This window comes from Passer domesticus, chromosome 6 (genome assembly GCF_036417665.1).
Source record: "Passer domesticus isolate bPasDom1 chromosome 6, bPasDom1.hap1, whole genome shotgun sequence".
Lineage (NCBI taxonomy): Eukaryota > Metazoa > Chordata > Aves > Passeriformes > Passeridae > Passer > Passer domesticus.
Genome location: NC_087479.1, coordinates 32,315,370 through 32,334,940, shown reverse-complemented (window position 1 = coordinate 32,334,940; position 19,571 = coordinate 32,315,370). Strand labels below are relative to the sequence as shown.

Genomic DNA, 19,571 nt, shown 5'->3' with positions numbered 1-19,571 from the left:
AATACAAACTAGAAGGTAGTCTAGTAACAGGCATCTGTGAAATGCCTCTAAAACATCCTCAATTAATAAAGAAGAGAATTGAATAAGCATTCAGTCATGAAAAGAAGGTAGATCAAGAGGTACTGTGGTAATTTATTTTTTGTTGTGTATCAACATTGCCAAGAAAATGTTTTGTTTGATATATTTCATCTTACATTTTTAATTCTGTTCATTTGAAAGCATTTAGTATGGATTTGATTCTTTGAACAGTCATGAAGGCTCAATAAAAGATAAAAATGCTTTGCATCTCAGGTTATGCAGTATTAACTTAACCTGAGACCTGGAACTGTTTTCGTGATGTGAACACCTTATTATTATAGAGTGAATCACTTAGGAAAAAATTTCCTCAATCATTAAATCCAGTTGTTGGTCTACTAAGGCACATCTAGTAAATTTCTCATTGTAAGTGAAAACTCACAAACTTAGTAATCAGTGAAACAGACATCTCATTTTTGTACTAATATTTGGAAAAGGAGATATCAAGAAAAGCAAAAGGGACAATGAAGAAGTTGATTGAGTATTAATTTATAGTTTCATTAATAAAATAAGAGTTTTTAGCCAAGATTGAGAGGCCTGAAATAATCTTTGAGCTCTGTTGTTCACTTGGATTTCGTGATGGGATATAGCAAGCATCAATTTAGTTTTATTGCACAGATGTTGTATGTCTAGACTCTCATACTAAAAAACTCTGGAGTTTTTCCTAACTTGCAATCTGGGGCTTGTTCTTTGTGGTTGAAGAAAGAAACACTGTGAACTGGAGGAGGTTGTGGCCCTTAAGTCACTTGCCTCTATGCTGTGGGAACAGAGATAATATTTAGCACAAATCCAGTAAATACTTGGTAAATCTGCTGCCCCTTTAACAATATGGAAAAAAAAAGTATATTTGAAAGTAGTGATCAGCGAGACTGGAAGAGAGGACTCCTTGTCCCAAGAGGGTGGGGAGATAAAGCAGAAATACACAATTTCTGTAGGGGTTAATACAACATCAAGAATATAAGTATTGTATCACCCTCTGCCATCTCAGTTGACATCAAGAATATCAGTGCAATAGCGGTGTTAGTACTGATAGTGGAGCTGTCATTGGAATGGATTCACCTTGGACTGCACATGGTCTCTGGAGAGCATGAGTAGATTCCATGATAGCTGGCTTACATGGAGTTCTCTCTTGCCATGGTTTTCCTTCTAACAGCTGTTTTCAAGATAGCTTATGTATGGTCTCACAAACAGCCATCACATTGGATGGCAATCCATGCACAACTTTAGACTCAGACATTTATTTTATATATTTGACAAAGAACAGTTGTGTACTAAAAAGTTCTTGGTAAATGCTTGACTTGACAACAAATTCCAGTGTAGAACTCAGACTAATTTAATCCATTCTTTCATGTTTGTCTGGTTTTTTTGAACCTTTGTGTTGTTAGCTGTCGTATGAAACCCAGCAACTGGCTGATGATTTTAGCTTTTTTACAACCATCAAGTAAATTGTGACTTTAGCAAGCCCAGAAGATGATGTTCATGAACAATGTGTTGTTAAACTGTTATGATGATTTACCGAGACTGCTAAAGGAAAATTAATTAACTTGGTGTTAGAAGATGAAATGTGAGATAGAGAGTCTTCCTAGCACTTATTGATGGTGGCACATATTGTTTGAGTTTTCCAAGAAAGAGCGTTAAAATCTTGTGCTGGTTAAAAGTATTAAATTCCTGGCATAGTGTGAATGTTTTTCGGACACTCCTTTGTAAGTATTTAGGGTTATTGAAGTTTAACTAGACTCAGAAATCAATTGGTGGAAACTAGCTCACAAATCATGCTTCATAAACATTATTTTCATATATTTTCCTTCAGAAAAAAACCAATATGTTTACAAACTGGAATACAAGATATTCCTTCTAAACATAAGGGGGAAAAACCCAAGCCTCTGAGAGTGATTGAACACTAGTATCGGTGACTAAGAGGTTGTGGAGTCTTCATCCCCAAAGAGAGTTGGAATCTGACTGGACACAGCCTGATCAACCTACGGTAGCTGATTCTGCTTTAAGCAGAGTTTTCAGACTAGGCAATCTGCAGAGGTCCCTTCCAATCTCAGTTATGCTATGATCTTATGATTCTATATTTGATAAAATGAGTTTGTGTCTTTGAAGAAATCTAAGTATTTGATACCTGCTCATACTAGCTTCTTTCAACCTAATGATTTTTCTTTTTTATTATTTTATTGGATATACTGTATTGATTGACTGTTTCATTCTGAACAAAATCAGTAATTTTAATGTTTATGAAGAAAGGAGGAAATCCATTTAAAGCATATGAATATGCTTTTATGAATATGAAGTTTTTGGTTACCATGTGTATGAACAACCATGCTTCACATGGTACAACTTACGTGATAGTAGCCCTTGACTTTTGGCAAGGTTGGGATAAGGTACATGTCTGAAAATTTAAACGAGTGGCATTTTGGTTAGATATATTTATCTTGTTTTTCGAAAACACCATGGGTAAAGGTGCTAGAGGATATAGATGAACTCTAAAAGTCTTGTTATTTACAGGAAGAAAATGCTCTGAAGCAGGGAAATACAAACAAGTGCTTAATACTGCATTACAAGAATTTCTGTTGTATTTAGATGCCAAGGAGAGTGATGAGCAGGAGAATTAAACTACAGTGGACCACCCTGAAGTGGTTTTGAAGCACCTTGGCCCAGAGCAACCCTTTTAACAAGACAAAATTTAAACGGAAAAGAAATTTTAAAATCCTTTTGCCCTTTACCTTCTGTAGGCTGTGAGTTCCTTGGTACTATTAAAAGATGTGTCAGATAATCTCACATCTGGATATTGTCTGTGGCTTAACTCAAACTCCTTGTAGTTATATGACAGGACCATAGAAATATGCAGGTGCAAAGAGCATATCAGTATGCCTTGGCTTTACCTTGTGATATTTTCTATTTTCCTGAAATGTTCATATGCTTGAAATGTAATGTTCTCATCAGGTAGTGCAGTAGAATGTCCTAGCTAATCCCCCTCAGAAATCTACCTTTGGCACTCATCTTTAGCAATGGTTTTAGCATGTTTAGTAATGCTGTAATTTCAATTACAGTTCAGTACTTTTGTAGTGCCAGACATACTGTGCAATAGGTGCTGTGCAGATAGTTGGCAATTGTAGGATATATAGCAGTCAGGATTAAATAGCAATAAAGGAGTCACTGAACTGCACTAATAAACCAGCCATGATTACAGTCTGTGGCAATGCATAGGCAGAGATTAGAAGATGTGTGCTGATGAATAGACCACAGACTTTCTGCTCATGGTATTTTTCTTTGTGTTAGATAAGTGAAGAGCAAATGGCAGAGTACGGTCCTAAATTACATTAAATATGTAATGAAGGCAGTAATAATTGAGGAGGTTGAATTAGACATTCCTTCAGTTTTGTGAGGTATGTCACCTCCTGTTTTTAGTTCTGTTCATCCATGTTTTCCTCTTTTCAATATTTTATAGTAATCTTACTGTTCAAATAAACTAAAATTTAACCACTTGAGGTGTCATGCAGTGTCCAACTTCAGAAGAAATATAAAATGCAATTTTCCCTTGATTGTTGGATGTTTTTTGTTCTTGCCTTTCTCAAATTCTAAATTTTTTTTGCTGTAATCTCAGTTTTGTGATTGCTTGTGTGAGCAAAGACACAGCATTGTTCTAAAAGATTTGTAGGTCGGGTTTCTGATTTTTAGGATATGCAATATTGCATAGTTTGCCCACATTAATATTCTATCATGCATCATATAATATATTTTATTCAGGGAATTCAGAGTTCTTCAGTCAAGCTTTTGACTGAACCATTTTGTCCTTTCAATAGTAATTTTTTCAAATAAATTAAAGTGAGATACAGTAAGTGGCTGAACGGAAAAAAATTGTATAGTAAAACCAGGAATAGAATTTGTATTGTAAGCAAAATTTATCCTTTTATAGGTACAGTATCTTTGGTCTTTATTTTCTTCATGATAATATGTAGAACTTCTAGTAGCAATTGAAGTTTATCAGGTTAAACTCCTCTGGTTTACTTTGCAGCAGCTTCAGAATAGCCACAGGTGTTTCTTAAATTTAGGATCAGGTTCACTTTTGTTTTAGGATGAGAGATTGAATAAGGTGTATCATTAGTTCCTTGACTGCATAACTGTTCTTGTCTCAGGATGTCTTGGCACCTTTTCTGCAGTGCTGTAACGTCAGACAGGCGTGTCTTTGTACTGCAGCTGTAACCAGATGTAAGCACCAGGAGCATGGCAAGGCTTTCACTCCTCCTCTTTGTCACACTGTTCCTCTTTTTGCATGGGCAATACAGTTCTGGCCCCTCCCAGCTGTCCAAAAGCCAGGAGATTACCTCCTGGTAAAACTCTCAACCAAATTCTGCTCATCTGTTATAAAGAGGCCTCATTTGAAGAAGGAAAGCTGTCCTTTTATTTCTTATTATATTTGTTTTTTATAACCAAATATCCACCACTTATTGTTTGTTTTCTTCTTTTCCCAGAGTAGCCTTTTAAAGATTTTAGCATGAACTTTTTTCCTGTGTCATGAGAAGAATAAATCTTAAGTTTCTCATTATAGAAATTATTAGAATTCTTTGATGAGTCTTGTTAAAAATATTCCTGAATATTTTAAAGGTTTATTTTATTTTTCCATATGGTTTGTTTCATGAGCATATGGGTCTGGTTTGTGGTTTTGGAAGATACAGTGATCCAGATTTTTTTTGCAAGTCCTAGTGTCAAATACTGGAATTTTACAAAATTCTTTAATTACATACTGCAGAGCAGGAATTTGCATTGTACACATTCACTTCACTTACTAATTTATACTTAATACTTTATTATTTGCAGCCTTTTCCTGTGTCTGTCCCAATATTTCTGGTTTTTCAAATAAGCCCATAAATTATTTAATTAATTCATTAGGGTGCATAGTGGGTATGTGCATACATACTTGTACATCCTTGCACAATTCCACATACAGAGTATGTGGAATAAATTGAAAGAGAGAGAGAGACTCAGATCACTGGTTCATTTTCATTACTGAGCCTTTCTTGTTTGTTTTTTCAACAAGATGTGAATTTCTATCCTAGGAACATCATGAAAGACAGGTAGGTACAGTGGCTTAGCACATTCTGCCCTCCCACCTTGGGCAAGTCAGTTAAAGCTGTATTGAGTGAATGTATGTTAATTCCTGGGCTTTCTCTGCAGTTCAGGGTGAGGATTATGTGGGTTTAGAATAATATTCAGAGCAGCCAGTTTACTGAGCTGGGAACAGCCTAAGGCTAACTTATAAGAGGAAAAAAAACCTGAACTCAGAACCCAAATGTCTGTGGACTCACCCTTTCTGGAGTCTGGGGCTTTTTAATGTGGGCTCCGGTCAGGTGCCTTTGTCTTCTTAAGATCTAAAACCTAGAGGAATTTTGTAAAGCTAGGCACTTTTAAAACATTTTTGTTTCAAACAAGGACAAGCTCTTCTAATTACTCAATTTATCTCATGGTTCAAACATTCACTTGGCAATGGGGGAATTAAATTTAGTTCTTTGTAAGCCCACTGTTTCAAACTAGAAGTGTGGTCTTCTAAGAGAAACCTATCCATCCTTGGCAGAATGCTGCAGAATAGATTTGGTGCATTACTGTTCATGGCTATTGATGAAACTGCTCTGTCATGTCAGAAAGCCAAGCCAAAGAGAGTGTGCCTGAAAAGGTGCAAGATGTTGTGACACAGTGCTTCCAGCTCTGAGCAGGGAGACCAAAGTGCCTTAATCCTCTTTCCCAAGAGTGACTTGAGGATAAAATGCAGAAGTACCTATGTCATGTCCCTTGCCTTGTTATTTTCTCCATATTCCATTTTACGGCTTTTCACTCTGGTGCCTGACAGCCTGTAACTCCCAGAAGCCAATATTAAACTGGCTCACATAAAGCTACAAATGACTCACCCATGGAAGGAATATTTTTCCAATAATGCATAAAATAAAACATAGACTGTGTCAAATGCATCAAGTGCATTTAAATAATTCCTGTATGAATTCATACAGGACAGTATGAATAAGTACAGTAAGGGGATACATGTGTGAATAGATTCCATAAGGCAAGAACAAGCTGATGGTGCCTCCTGCCAGGCAGACCAGTGAGATCCACAACAATTCATGCTTAAAATTCCAGAAGGAATGAATTTCTGATGTCTCTGGAAAGGATACAACATCATTGTGTGGCTCAGATCCCTTGTGTGTCTTTCTTAATTAAAACTCATTCATTTTAAGAATTAAATATAACTCTCAAATAGTGCCAGCCAGGCTGGTATACATACATGTAGTCACATTGTAAAGGCTATACTAATACACAGCATCATCATTCCAGACTGTAGCTGTAGCCATCCTTAACGTTTACATACACTTCTGTGTCTGAAACAACATGTTAGGTTTTATGTATATTTTTCTTTTTACCATTAGCATAAAAAAATCAGATACATGGAACTTCCATCTCTTCTGATTTCCTTTTATTGTGCAGTATGTTAGTGCTGGAAACTGCAGCTGCTCTGCTTTCAGAGATGTATATCTTTCTAAGAACATGTACTTGTCTTATTTTTGATATAGAAACTGTTTTTCAATCTGGACCTTGGTACATTTTATTTGAATAATTTGGATAAAACTGGAAGTCTTTTAAAAGTTTGAACTTTTAATAAGCCTAATGGAAAATCATGTTAACCTAAGCAGTGAGTGTCCTTGATTAAAGAAGTTAGGATTTTTAAATATTTGTCATTCACTCTAACTTCCTATGTTTTGTTTCAAAAAATATGGTCAGTTCTTTTCTCAATGTTTTTCAAAAGGAACTCTCTATCTGAATTAACCTAATGAATAAGTAGTTTTCTCCTAACTGCCTGGAAGAAGCAAATAAAACCCTTGACTCTGTCACTGCCTAGTGATTCAGTAGCTGTGATTCCACATAACTGAGAGTAGTATAGTGTCCTCTAAAACCAACAATGTCATCATTAATTCATCAGAAACACAGCTGTGAACTTTGGTTTTTCTTTTTTACCAAAGCAACTGGGCAAAAACATTCCAATGTGCAGTAAAGAAAGTTCCAAGCAACTGGGGTGCACAGTGCTTTGTGTTTAAGCCATTGACCTTGTAATGTGATCACAGAGACTTTTTGTAAATTAATCTTTCAGATCTTATGAGTGACACGTGAACTTTGACTTTATGGGCAAAAGACAGACTCCAGCTTCAGCAGAGTCACCTGTATCCCAAATGCATGATAAATTTACATAACTTTCTTTTGAAAAACATGAGCCTTTCGATGCTTTCATGTCTTTTACTACAGGAAATAGTATACTGTTTTTTTTCCTTTTTGTGGTGTGGTGTACATCACTGAGTATAAATGGGATTGTCAAAAGCTTAATTTAAAATATATTTTGTATTCTATTGCAAGTATACACTTCAAACTGCAAAATATAAACTTTTCCCCGAGTTACATGCATCTGTATCATTTTGTGTTTTTGTAATTTGTTTGTTGTTTCTAGAATTGTTTTAATTTCTCTAAAAGCAAAATTTCTTAGCATCAATATTTACTCAGCTGTTTTGTATTGCATTTTACGTATGAGCACATTCTGCAGAAAATGGTTGAAAAATTCAAACACTAAAATATTCTCCTATCATCAAGACATTATTTTTTAAACCATGAGTCTTTTTGCTATAAAGCCTTCTACATGAGTGTAATTATATTTTCTCGCTGGTGCAGGAAAGCTGGTATGCTTATGCTTAGTGTGTGATGTTTGGGCTATCTGATTTCCTGTACCTCTGTCATTTGGCTTGTGGCATGCTCCTTGGTTATGAGGAGGAAATACAGGAACCTGCCCAGTGTGATTGTGTGACCTGTTGAATGCTGGTTTTGCTTCTAGTTACAGACACTCAGCCATCTCTTATCTACCAGGCATGGATTTACCAGGAAAAGTGAGTGGAAATGAGGAGAAGTGTACTACAGTGATGTGTTGTGTACCTTCTGGTCTATGGCTTCCATTGTCAAATCAAGTGACTGCCTCTCTAAACTTAGAAAAGGATTTCTTGCTTTTTATCTGTGTGCAGATACCTGTGCTTCTGATTATGTGAACCAGGATAATAACAATAAGGAGCCGCAGCACTTGGAATGCATGGACTTCTTCAGTTGTCCTTGCCACAGGACATGAGGAAGAGAACAAACGAAGATGTTGAAAGTGGTTTTTATTGCTAAGGCCTAGGGAATTGAAAACTATTACAGTTAGTGGCAGAAAGTAGCTGAGGTTTTCACTCATTGCCTCAGAAGAAAAATAGAGAGGCTTGTTCTCTTACCTGTTCTTAAAATGTTTGTGCTATTTCTGGTTTGGCAAAGACATAAAATACATGGGTTTTTATTATAATAATATATGAAATTTATCATGCCAGCCAGAATGTAGACATTAGTACTGTTGCATATTTACTTTCCTAGGCAAGCCTGAGGAAAAAGTGTGTTTTAATAAATAATCAAAACTGAAGTTCACTTTAACAACTAGATTTTCTGTGCAGTGTCTTTTGTAGTTAGGAAAAAAAAAAGAAATAATGTTATAATTTTGCTTTTTTATGTGTCTTCATAAAAACAGCTGCCAAACATCAAGTGGTAACAATAGATTAGCACTCATTATCTTAGTCTCAGCTTTTTTAATGTTATTGTTATGTGGTAAATGAGAATTTTCTGATAATATATATTTGAATGTTTCAGGCTTTAACTCCTGCTCTTGTACTTACTGAAAGGTTTTGTGCCCTGCCCCCTATCCAAAATCAAGAACGGGTGCAGGAAGGCTTGAAACTCCAAATAAAATGTTTTGCCTGGGGCAGTATTGTTCATCACATTCTTCCTAAAGGCTTTTGGGTTTTCCTTTTGAATGGAAATACAAGAGCCAGATGCAGTTACCTCATTTCAAAATACCCTTCCATTCTTCAGTAAAGAAAAAGCTTCTTATTATTCTCATTCTTTTTTAAAAAAAGTTATTTCAACATATGCCCACATTGACAAACACAGCTACAACCTGATGTTCCCTGTAGAAGCTTTGCACTTCCCTTGTGGCAACAGGCCCCACGAAACAGAACTGACTAATTTTCTTTCTCTGTCCTCTCACAAGCAGAGACAGAGATATTACACAACTATCCATACCCTTACTCATTTATCTGTGCTTATGTACAGGGATCTTTCCCTTAAAGACAATGACAGTTTCATAGATTTTACCTTTATGAGTGTAATTATCCATGCCATGAATTGAAGAGTACAGAAACATTTCAGAAGCAGTGAATGGGTACTTGATTTTTTTGTGAATGGGTACTTGATTTTTTTTCTTTTCTTAAAGACACTTCATAGTCCTGAAACTGTGAGGTAGGATTCCATATTTGCAATTCACACAGCTACAAAGATTAACAACTTCTCTTTTTTATTCCCATAAGTTGTGTAATTTTTGGTACTGTTAATGCTCTAGATTTTAGCAGTTTGAATCTTGCAGTTTCTCGTACATGGCAATACTGTACATGCTGTTATATCAAGCTTGTGGGAGCAAGACTATGAAATGCTAAACTAGTGTGATACATTATGGGTCTTGTTACTTAAAGGTTGATAATAGATTTATCTATATTTCAGCATATTTCTTCTCAACAAGTTTCTGAAAAGTAGTATATTTTATTGCTTTTTCTGTGACTTGTTGAATTTATTTTTTAATATTGATTTCTACTTCTTCCCATTTATTCTCTTTTGGTTGAATAGCCTTTTAAATGTTTTGTCAGAAAGGCTTCAGTTTTAAAAAAGTAATTATTAAGCAAAATCCTAAATGTTCTGTCCTTAAATTTTAGCTGGGTTGAATTACAATTCCCAGTGCTGTTGTCTCTCTGCTGCCTGTGAGGACCTTGGGGAGCTACAGCTGACATTAGCACTTGGCTGAGGCTCTTGATTTAGGTAGTGTGAATGTGAAACAAAGAGAGGATGTCAAAAACTCTGTAAGAAAACCACATTCATAAAAGAGAATTTGATCAACCTTAACTTGGATAACTGAGATTGTACCCTACCTGTATTACTTCACTGGAGAACCCCGTGGGTTTCTGTATCTTCTTATTCCACATATAGCAGACCTTCCTTCATATAATACTTCTGCTATCAGAAGAGAATATTAACACCTTCAAAATATGTACTGCAGGTCAGGCTTACCATATACATTAATATGTTATTTAGAAAAAGTCAGTATTTAGAGGTGCCTGTTGCTATTGATACACAAGGCCAACCAGTTAAGAAGATATCGCTGAAGAGTATCAGAAAATTGAGTCTGAAGCTCCTGTCTGTAGTTGCTTTAGATGAGTCTTTATGGCCTGCTGCTCCTTGGGCCAGTCCTTTCCATATTTTGTAAAGACTAAAGTACTTAATTGCATAAGTCACCTAGTTCATGTGTTTGTGGCTTCTCTGTTTTCACAGAATTATAAAAGGATAGAATGGTTGGGTTGGAAGGGATTTGAACCTCATCTAGTTCCAACTGCCCTGCTGTGTCTAGGGACACCTTCCACTAGACCAGGTTGCTCAGAGCCACATGTAACCTGGCCTTGAACACTTCTGTTCTTGAACATTTTCTGTTCCTCCAGTAGATATAGACCTGTAAGCATTCTTAAAATCTCTGGATAGTTAATTGCAGTATTGCAGTTTAAAAAATGCTGTATGTGAGCGTGATCCCATTATGCTACACTATTTCTCGGAGAAAAATACTAAGCCAATTTGACAAAAAAAAAAAAGAAAAAAGAAATGGGGTTTTGTAACAGAAAACAGCTGCAACCACATCAAGGCATTTTTGTCTACTCTACTGGCTTTACTGAAAATTAAAGCCACAACTTAATATTCAAGGAAGAGATTTCTATGGAATGAAATCTGTTAAATGCTTAATAACAAACAGTTAAAAACACAAAATAGGATGTTTAAGAAACTGGGTTTGAATGCTAAATAGTCTAGATTGCAGAAGTTCTGCTTCTTCAGGAGAGGCTAGAAAATGAGTCTTATTCTGTGTAATGGATTGTAAAGACCAGTTCAGAAATTTGTGTCTTATGTTTTCACACACCGTCAGTGTGTTTAGTTAAAACCAGCTTCAAATATAAGAACTCTTGAAACGGTATGAAATCAAGTGCTCTAAAAACAGGGAGCTATCCATTTGTTGAGAAAGGTTTTAGAAATGAAAATTTTTATAGTGGCTCATATATGGAAAAATACTTAGATTTTTTTTCTATCTGCAAACACAGTAGATTAGAAGAGATAAGTTTTGAACTAATCTGGAGTTAGAAGAGCTGAATTCCTGCAAAATGTCTGTTGACAGCCTTGGAGTAGATGGATTTTCAAATTCAAAGGGATTTAAATCAGACACTTTTCTCATAGTTCAGTGTTTAAATGAAGAGGAATTTACATCATGATTTGTGCAGCTTTTGAAATTCTTAAACTTTGGAATTACATTCTCTAAGGAATACTCAACTCTTTTTGTTTAGTGACTAGTAGGATATCCAGATAAACAGGCTCTTTACATCAAGTCAGTACCTCTTTGCCCTAGCCAGGAAAATATACTCTTTGCATATTTAATTACACAATTTAATATATATTTATTTAGAATTTTAGTTCTTATTTTCAATTAAAGGTGCTGAATAAAATTGCTTCCTTTGTTAATTCCTGCTTACTTGAAATTTGTGCCCTGCTGCTAATGATGGAAGCCGGAGTAAAATTGAGTAACAGGACAATGTTGAAACTTCACTAAAGAAAATTTTTATTATACAATATATACAAAAGTCAAATATGCTGTACAAACTGGTGTTTGGACCTTAGGGGAAATGGTACAATACAACATGATGCATAAGTCTTATATTAACTCCAAAATGTCAGAAAAAGCCAACATGCTAATGGAAATACATATTCTAATGAGTTATATTTAATATTTTAATTGTTTATGTCGAATACAATACTGCTTAGGGTCTAAAGGTTAAAAATACCCTATTGGTTCAGATAATGAAAATGGAGCTTCAAAGTCATATGTACTTATTTGAGGAAAATGATGATGCAGAGTAATTTTCAGTTACTTGAAAAATACTTATTTTTTATTACAATATGTGCCTGATAAAATGTTAGAAAATTTAAGCCTGCATGACGTTTTCATGTTCTGTTTCCTAAAGTTCCCTTCTTAAAACTTGGTGAGAACATACAAATTCAGATTTTAGTGCCCATGGCTGAGAACCTGGTAATAGGTAAGTACCTAGAAAATGTTATGCAGCCTGTAAATCAAAAGCTAAAATGAAATTAAGTTAAAATTGAAAGTTAGGCAAAAAGTACAGCTTGTAGCAATTCAGAAATACAGCTTTTTGGGTCTTTAAAAGCAATGGAAACATTTCCATAGGGTTCTAAGAAATAATTCCCACTTACAAGCCTCTTAATTATACCCTTGTACAGTGCCATGTATTCTTCACAGCTGTAAGCAATGTAGTGTAGTGTCTATAGGATCAAATGAAAAGGAAGTTATTGCAAAAGATCTTTTGCCTTCCTTTCTTTTCCTCTCCAACTTCTGTTACCTCTAGCAGCCAGTTTCTTTCTCTTTGTAAAGTTTACATAGCTGATGAAACACACTTTTCTTCTATTGGCACATTCAAGCCACAAGCAATTGACTTGATGTTTTTGAGAAAGGCAAAATTAGGCATGTTTATGACAAATTCTTGGAGGCAAAATTGATATAATTGTTCTTACGTCTATAACCTATAGGTTGCCTTTAAAAAACTCCTGCAACTATCATGTCTTGTCTCCACAGTTTTCACCTACTTTGCTACTCTAAATAAGATCAAAATTGTATAAACTCATGTCTCCTTTTGATTTCTGTTAAAATTTCTCTTTGTCAGAGAAAGAAGGGGAAAAAAATTCTAGTTTTTTATTTTCAATTTCTCAGTGAAGTTAATTTTCTCTTCTAAAATTCAGATTTTTATTTTTTTAGTGGAGGTTTTATATAATTCCACAAGGCTGATAATCACTTTGATGTTGAAGTTCTGGTGGCTCATAATGTTACAAGTTGAATTTTCTTTTCAGACAGTGATGTTACCAGATGCCTAATAATTTCCTCCTCTTTTTGTCTGGTACTTCTGGTTTTTTTGCCAAGATACTTCTGTCCTTTCTATGTTTTGGCTCTTAGCAGCAGCAGCTACCAAAAATTCACTAGTAGACCTGTGCATTTTGCCCTTATACAAACAGAAACAGTGGAAAAAACAAGAGAAGGGAAAATTTAACTAACAGAAGTAAATACAGCAGTAGGGAAAAACAGAAGCAGGAGGTTTTCTCCTATGGCTTAGGAATCCTGTTCAGTCTTGAAGATGTATGTCATTGCTGAAGCACTACAGAAGTCCCCAAACCCACTAGACATAAGCACAGAATCACCAGATGGTAAATCATGATTGTAAGGAGCTCTTAATTTCTGAATCCATTATTCAGCTTTCAGTCTCGATTTTTAACACCTTCAAATCCACACACATTACTGGCCTCTCCAAAAACTTTTCATTGAGTTGTGAGCATGTTTCTGCTCTACTCCCTTTAATATTTTCTGTCATTACATTCTGAGCCAACCCCTCTGAAGCAGCTGTACAGAGGAAAGATTAACTTTTTTCTCTTACATTCATTAAGCTTTTTCACTTAGCACAGTGTTTATAAAACAAACATGCAACTACTAGAAGCAGTAAAGTGACATGCTGAACACTTAATTTCTTTGTGAAAGCAGATGTGTGGGTCTCTGTACTGGCTTTGGCTGGAATGTTAATGTTTTCTTAGCAGCCTATAGGGTGCTGTGTTTTGGGTTTGTGACCAAGTAGTGCTGATAACTCACCTATGCTTTAGCTATTGCTGAACAGCCTTTGCACAGCATCAGGGCCTTCTCTGGCTCTCAGTCTGCCCTCCCAGTGAGGAGACTGGGGATGTGCAGCAGGCTGGGATCAAGCTGATGACCCAAACTAAACAAAAAGGCATTCCATGCCAATGCATATAATCTTACGCACAGTAATAAAAAGGGAGACGAGAGGGTTCTACAAAGTTAACAGTGTTTTGCTCAGAACTGGCTGGATGTTTGTCTACCCATGGGAGATGCTGAGTGATTGCCTTTGCATTGCTTTTTTTGTTATTTTTCTCTCTCTTTGCTTATTAAACAATTTTTTATCTCAATCCACAAGTTTTAATGTTTGTGCTCTTCCTTTCCTTTACTCTTTTTGCTCTTCCTGTCCTTTTACCCTTCCCCACTGGGAAGTAAGCAAGCATCTGGGTGGTGCTTAGATGCCTGCTGAGGTTAATCTACAATGGACATATTACATTAATTTAAATCAGTTTACAGGTTATGGGCACCATACTGACTTCTGTGATGTAAAAGAACTTTGGGCTTTCAACATGTCTGGAAATTGTAAGAAGCTCTTCCCCAATGACATGATGTGTGTGGTTTGTATGCAGCATATTAATAATATTTCACAGTTGCACTGACCAATACTGTTAATAGACAAGTACGTGATGCTTGGGTGTGATGCAGAAAGTGAGACCTTGGTGATGGTCCACATTGAGTTATGTGGAGATAGAAGGCAAGGACTGCCTTTTCAAAACAGAATAGAGCTGTTTGAGAAACTGTCAATAAGTTATTGAATAACTAAAACTTACAAAACTTTCCTGGGCTGATCTGCCAAAAATCTGAACTTTGTCTCAATAGATCAGTATTCTCTTAAAATTGAGTCGTTTTATCAGGAAGAAAGCAGTTACCTCAGAATTGACTGTTGCAGTCTCACACACTAGTAAAAATGTCAGCAAATTAAGCATCAAAGTCAATTATTTCAGACAAATACACTGTCATGTGAACTATTGAGTGCAGCACTTTCAGACTAAGGAACAAAATTTCCATGTTTATAGATGTGCCAGCTACATAAGTCTTTGAATATCCTGACTTTGTAGTGCTTACTCATTTACTGTATGTCATTTTTTTGGATTATTTACTATCATTAGAAATAATCCTGACATGTTAGCTTTCTCCCCATGGTAAAATCTGATATGGGCTTTCAGTGTTATTCTGTTTTTGTTACTGTACAGATGTAGAAAGAAAACCTAAAGATTCAAACTCGAAAACTTGTAGTCACAGCAGGGCTGTCCTCAGCGAACTACAAGTTTGCATTCCTACCACATGCAGTAAGGTTTTCTCTATAGACTCCTGTCACGGAGGAATTCAGCAAGGAACAAGAAATCTTCAGTCAGAGGAGGGCCACAAGTGTGTGAAAAGCTAACCACACATAAACAGTAAAGGTCATTAGCAGGCTCCTAAACTCCTGGCTAGGAATTGGTTTTTTGGATCATTAACGGTAAAAAAGCCTAGGAAATGAATAGGACTCAGTGTCCTATTAAAAATTAGCCAGAACAATTAAAAGGTTTTCTAGTTTTTAATGGAAACCAGACCTGATACCTCATTTTCCCTTGTCTAGTGGGCTATTTCTGCATTTTGAATGACACTCATTTTATGTGCTTGTATTTAAAAAAAAAAGGTCTTGAAGTATTTATTCTGTAGGAGTTGTAAATTATTTACAATGAGGGGAATGAAAGCTTGGGAGATGTAGAATCAAGTGTCTCCCTGAGACTGTGTTTCTGATTCCAGGTCATGGTTCTGAACTGTTACAGTTGGTTGTGACTGGATTGCTTCTGATGTGTGCAAATATATACTCTGCAGACTCCTAATACAGTGGTAGTATTATGCAATTCCATGAGTTCAAATGCTCATTTGTTTGCAAATGCACAGCTTTTTTGCTGTGAGATGTCTTTCCCAACGGTGTTTCCCTAAACTGTTTCCTGATTTTAACAGCAGCCTTTCTGCTTTCATTTCAATGTAAATTCCTGGCTGCTGAGTGGATGACTGGTGGCTGTTTATCTTCTCCACTGTGTATTTTTCCTTAAGCCTATAGTCATCTCTTGAGTTTGGCAAAAGAAAATAACACTGCACCTTTAGTATTTTAAAACGTAATTTTTGGAGAGGTTTATTAAATGCTTTCCTTATCTTTACATGTATGTTTTACAAAAAATCCAAAGGGAGAAAAAGAGAAAGAGAGAGAATGAAAAAAGAAGGAACAAAGAAATGTTTTACACTGTCTGCTTTGGCTGCAGGCCTGCCACTCTGGAGAAAAACAAGTTCCCAAACTTTTTTACTCCATTGTTATTATAGTCATTTCCCTTCCCATATGCCTTACCCCTCTGGTAATAATCTATGAATACAAGCCATATGATTTTCCTGAAACATAAAAAAAGAAGAAAAAAAATTGAGTCAGGGAAAATGGACTGCAGATAAATGGGGTGGGGATAGGGGAAATAAAAGGACCAAAGAAAGGCAGGACAAGATGATTTTCCTCACAATGTTAATTTTGTACTGATCATTCATTTGCTTCATATACACAATTCCTTTCTGCAGTGAGTGACTTGCACTGTCATTAACATAAAACTAGCTCCAAATGATCTTGGCCAAGAGCTTTGAAATATGTTAGTATAGAACCACGCACTCAAAACCATGTGGGAATCCATGTGGGTTTCCAGATGTGAGAATCTTCTATGTTACAAATATAGTTATGTTTACACAGTATAATCTGCTCTGGGGATATACTCTCGATGCAGCTGTGCTTCCAGTAGTGGTCTTCCTGTGTGGATGCTGTTGTTTCTTACAGTGAATCCATTCTAGATAATCACTGCTTGGAAACAAATGTTATCCTGCAAATTAAAATACTTTTCCAAGAAATTGAAGGACTTCAGCATGGGCTAGTAGTTTAGATTAAAAGTGAAAATTTCAAACATTTCATGTTTTATTTTTGATTCATCATAGTGTTTTGTTACTAATTTTTTTCCATTAGTTTTTTTTCACCAGTGAGTACTTTCTACGCTAGGATTAAAATTTAGAAGACTAAGTAAAGTTTGAAGATGTTGTAATACTTTGCATGTTTAATGTGTAAGTACTTAAGCTTGTGGCTTGATTTCAGTTAATATTATCAAAAATACATGAATTGATACCACGATTATGTGAATCTCAATATAATTACCTGATGATGTGTTCATCTAAATAAAGATCTCTACCCATAATAAGAGTCTGTCGATGCTCATTGTTTTTCTCCTTTTTTTTTTTTCGCGTGTTTAAAAGCCCTTAACATCTTGATTTCTTTAATGCAGTTGGAGTTTTATGTGCAAGAAAGAAACTTGGAGTATCTTTGGAAAGGAAATTGATATCTACAGGAAAAGAGTGTTGGGTTAAATAACTCTATAGAGCTGAGCTTTTGCACATCACTTTGCGCCTGAAGTGTACAGGATTTGGTCTGTAGCAATGATTATTAGTATTAATGTTTGACTAAGTACAGAATGGTGTCTGAAGGTAATTTAAAATGTCATTTTTGTTCACTTTTTAGTGTCATTTTGTAATTTTAATAGCCACAAGTTTTTCAAAGAAATATTCTTTCCTTCCTGACTGAAAACTGTCCCCATTGATGAACATGAGTAATCAGTTTTCAGGCATAATCCATACACCGTGTGGTACCTTGGCTGTAGCCAAGTCATGATATATATCAAACAGGATTATATGACTCCTGTAGTTGGATCAGAGACCTTCAGGGAAAAAATGTCAGCTAAACATCTGATATTGATCTCTCTTCTGAAATGACAGTAGCTCCATCCTCTAGCACAATGTAAAGTAAATTTTCTGTAGAAGTCATTACACAATGAATAAAATTTTTGTTTTACATAAATCACTGTAGCCTAAGGGTTCATTAATGTGTCAGCTGATCCGTTGTGTCTTGGAGGTTGTGTAAAACTGAGATTTTGATTGCACTTTTCTCCATAAGTTGCATAGCATTTCCCACATTTAAAGTATATATTATTATATCTTCTATAGCTCCTATTTAATGGGCAAATGTATTACACATATCTAAAAACAGTCTTGTCCTTATCATTATAATCTTTAAATTGTCAAGGAAAATTGTAAAAGGGGATTGTAAAAGCTGGAAATAACTCCCTATTGCTAACCTCTTTAAGCAAAATATCCTTTGCTATTCTTCACCATAATCAACCAGTATCAGTCATTATCTTTAAGATCTAATTTTAAGAAATGTCCTGTGTGATAAAAATGATGGGAGTGTGCCTGTCTCTGAATAAGAAATTAACTGAAAAGATACATCTGTGAGCTATGCGAGCAGTGACAGCTTGAAGGAAGCACTAAAACTGTCCTACAGAAGACAGAGCTTTCTTCTGTCACTTGCCATGGGTCATGTTTGCCATGGTAGGTAAGTGATGAGTTTTGTGTCACATGGTTGAGAGAGAGACTATGTGGCATTTCTACTGTGAGAGGCTGGGAATATTTCAGTCGGCATGTGACTGTCTTTGTGGGCTGGTGCTTCCAAAACTATTTGTAACCCCAGCTGCATTGCCCCAGCACTCCTTTTGGAATGTGCTATTTTGCTTTCAGTAGCTAAAATCTTAAAGAGGGTGTATGTGTGCATGTCTGTAGGTATTCACAGCAAACCAAGAAATATGAAAAAGTGCATGCTTTGGTAATTAAAAACCAGTCAGATCTCATGGAAGACTATGCAAAAATCAAAGGCCTCTCAGTACCTTGTGGACATCAGGCTTGTTTCCTAACTTTCATCACAGAATCTATCTAGAACCTAGTGAGGATGCTGCGTAAATTTTGTGATTATGGAAATGTATATTTAAAATCAGCTTGAATTGAAAGACATTGGTATTTTTTTAAGGATTCTGTCAGTGTATCTCTCAAGCTGTTTTTATGGCAATGCTTTTCATTAATTATATTTTGACAGAAGAAATTCTTGCCTTTTTTTTTTTTTTAGACTGAAGAACAAACGAGCCTCTCTGAAGAGCAGCTTAAGACCCTTCTGGAAGAATGTATGCAGCCTCAGAGAACAATAAGTAACGTTACCATGCCACAGTCTCAGGAATCTCTTTCTTTTGGATTAAGTCCCCCTTGTTACACAAGTCAAGACTCCACTCTTCACTCTACATCTAGTCTTTCCAAAATGTTAGTTGAAGACCATATTGTAGGGATGTTAATGGCTCAGGAAAAGGCTGGAGTCGAAGACAAAAGCTTATGTGTTAATGCAGAGAGCAAAATCCCTGGCTACTATACCAGCAAAGCATTGGCTGGTAGTCACTTATCAAAGGATTCACTGGCCCAAACAGAGGAACCTGATGACCTAGAAGGTTTACAGAAGATGGAAGATAAGAGTATTACTGAAGGTTACTTTATGTCAAGAGCACTCAACACAAAAAGATTGAAGAAACCTTCTTTCTTGGGTGAACCATTATATTGCATCAGCATGAACAATGAGCCATCCACAGAGGCTGACATTCTCAGCATACCACTGCAAACCAAAGGAGGTGAGACTCTTAACAACCCTTTAGAATAGGCTTTTGATTATAATGAAAAAACCTAAGCAGGTTCTCACCAAAGGTATGCACCAATACACACTGATTATTACGGT

The 19,571-nt window shown here is 35.8% G+C and overlaps 1 protein-coding gene across 15 annotated transcripts in view; it reads left to right on the top strand.

The window, feature by feature from the left end:
- FSIP1 (fibrous sheath interacting protein 1) overlaps nt 1–19,571 on the top strand; it is a 69,915-nt gene that overhangs the window by 46,849 nt on the left and 3,495 nt on the right. For all 15 annotated transcript variants that reach the window (XM_064424184.1, XM_064424190.1, XM_064424183.1 and 12 more), the window contains one exon: nt 18,921–19,467. In XM_064424184.1, coding sequence (XP_064280254.1) covers nt 18,921–19,467 — 547 coding nt within the window. The remainder of the gene's footprint in view (nt 1–18,920; nt 19,468–19,571) is intronic.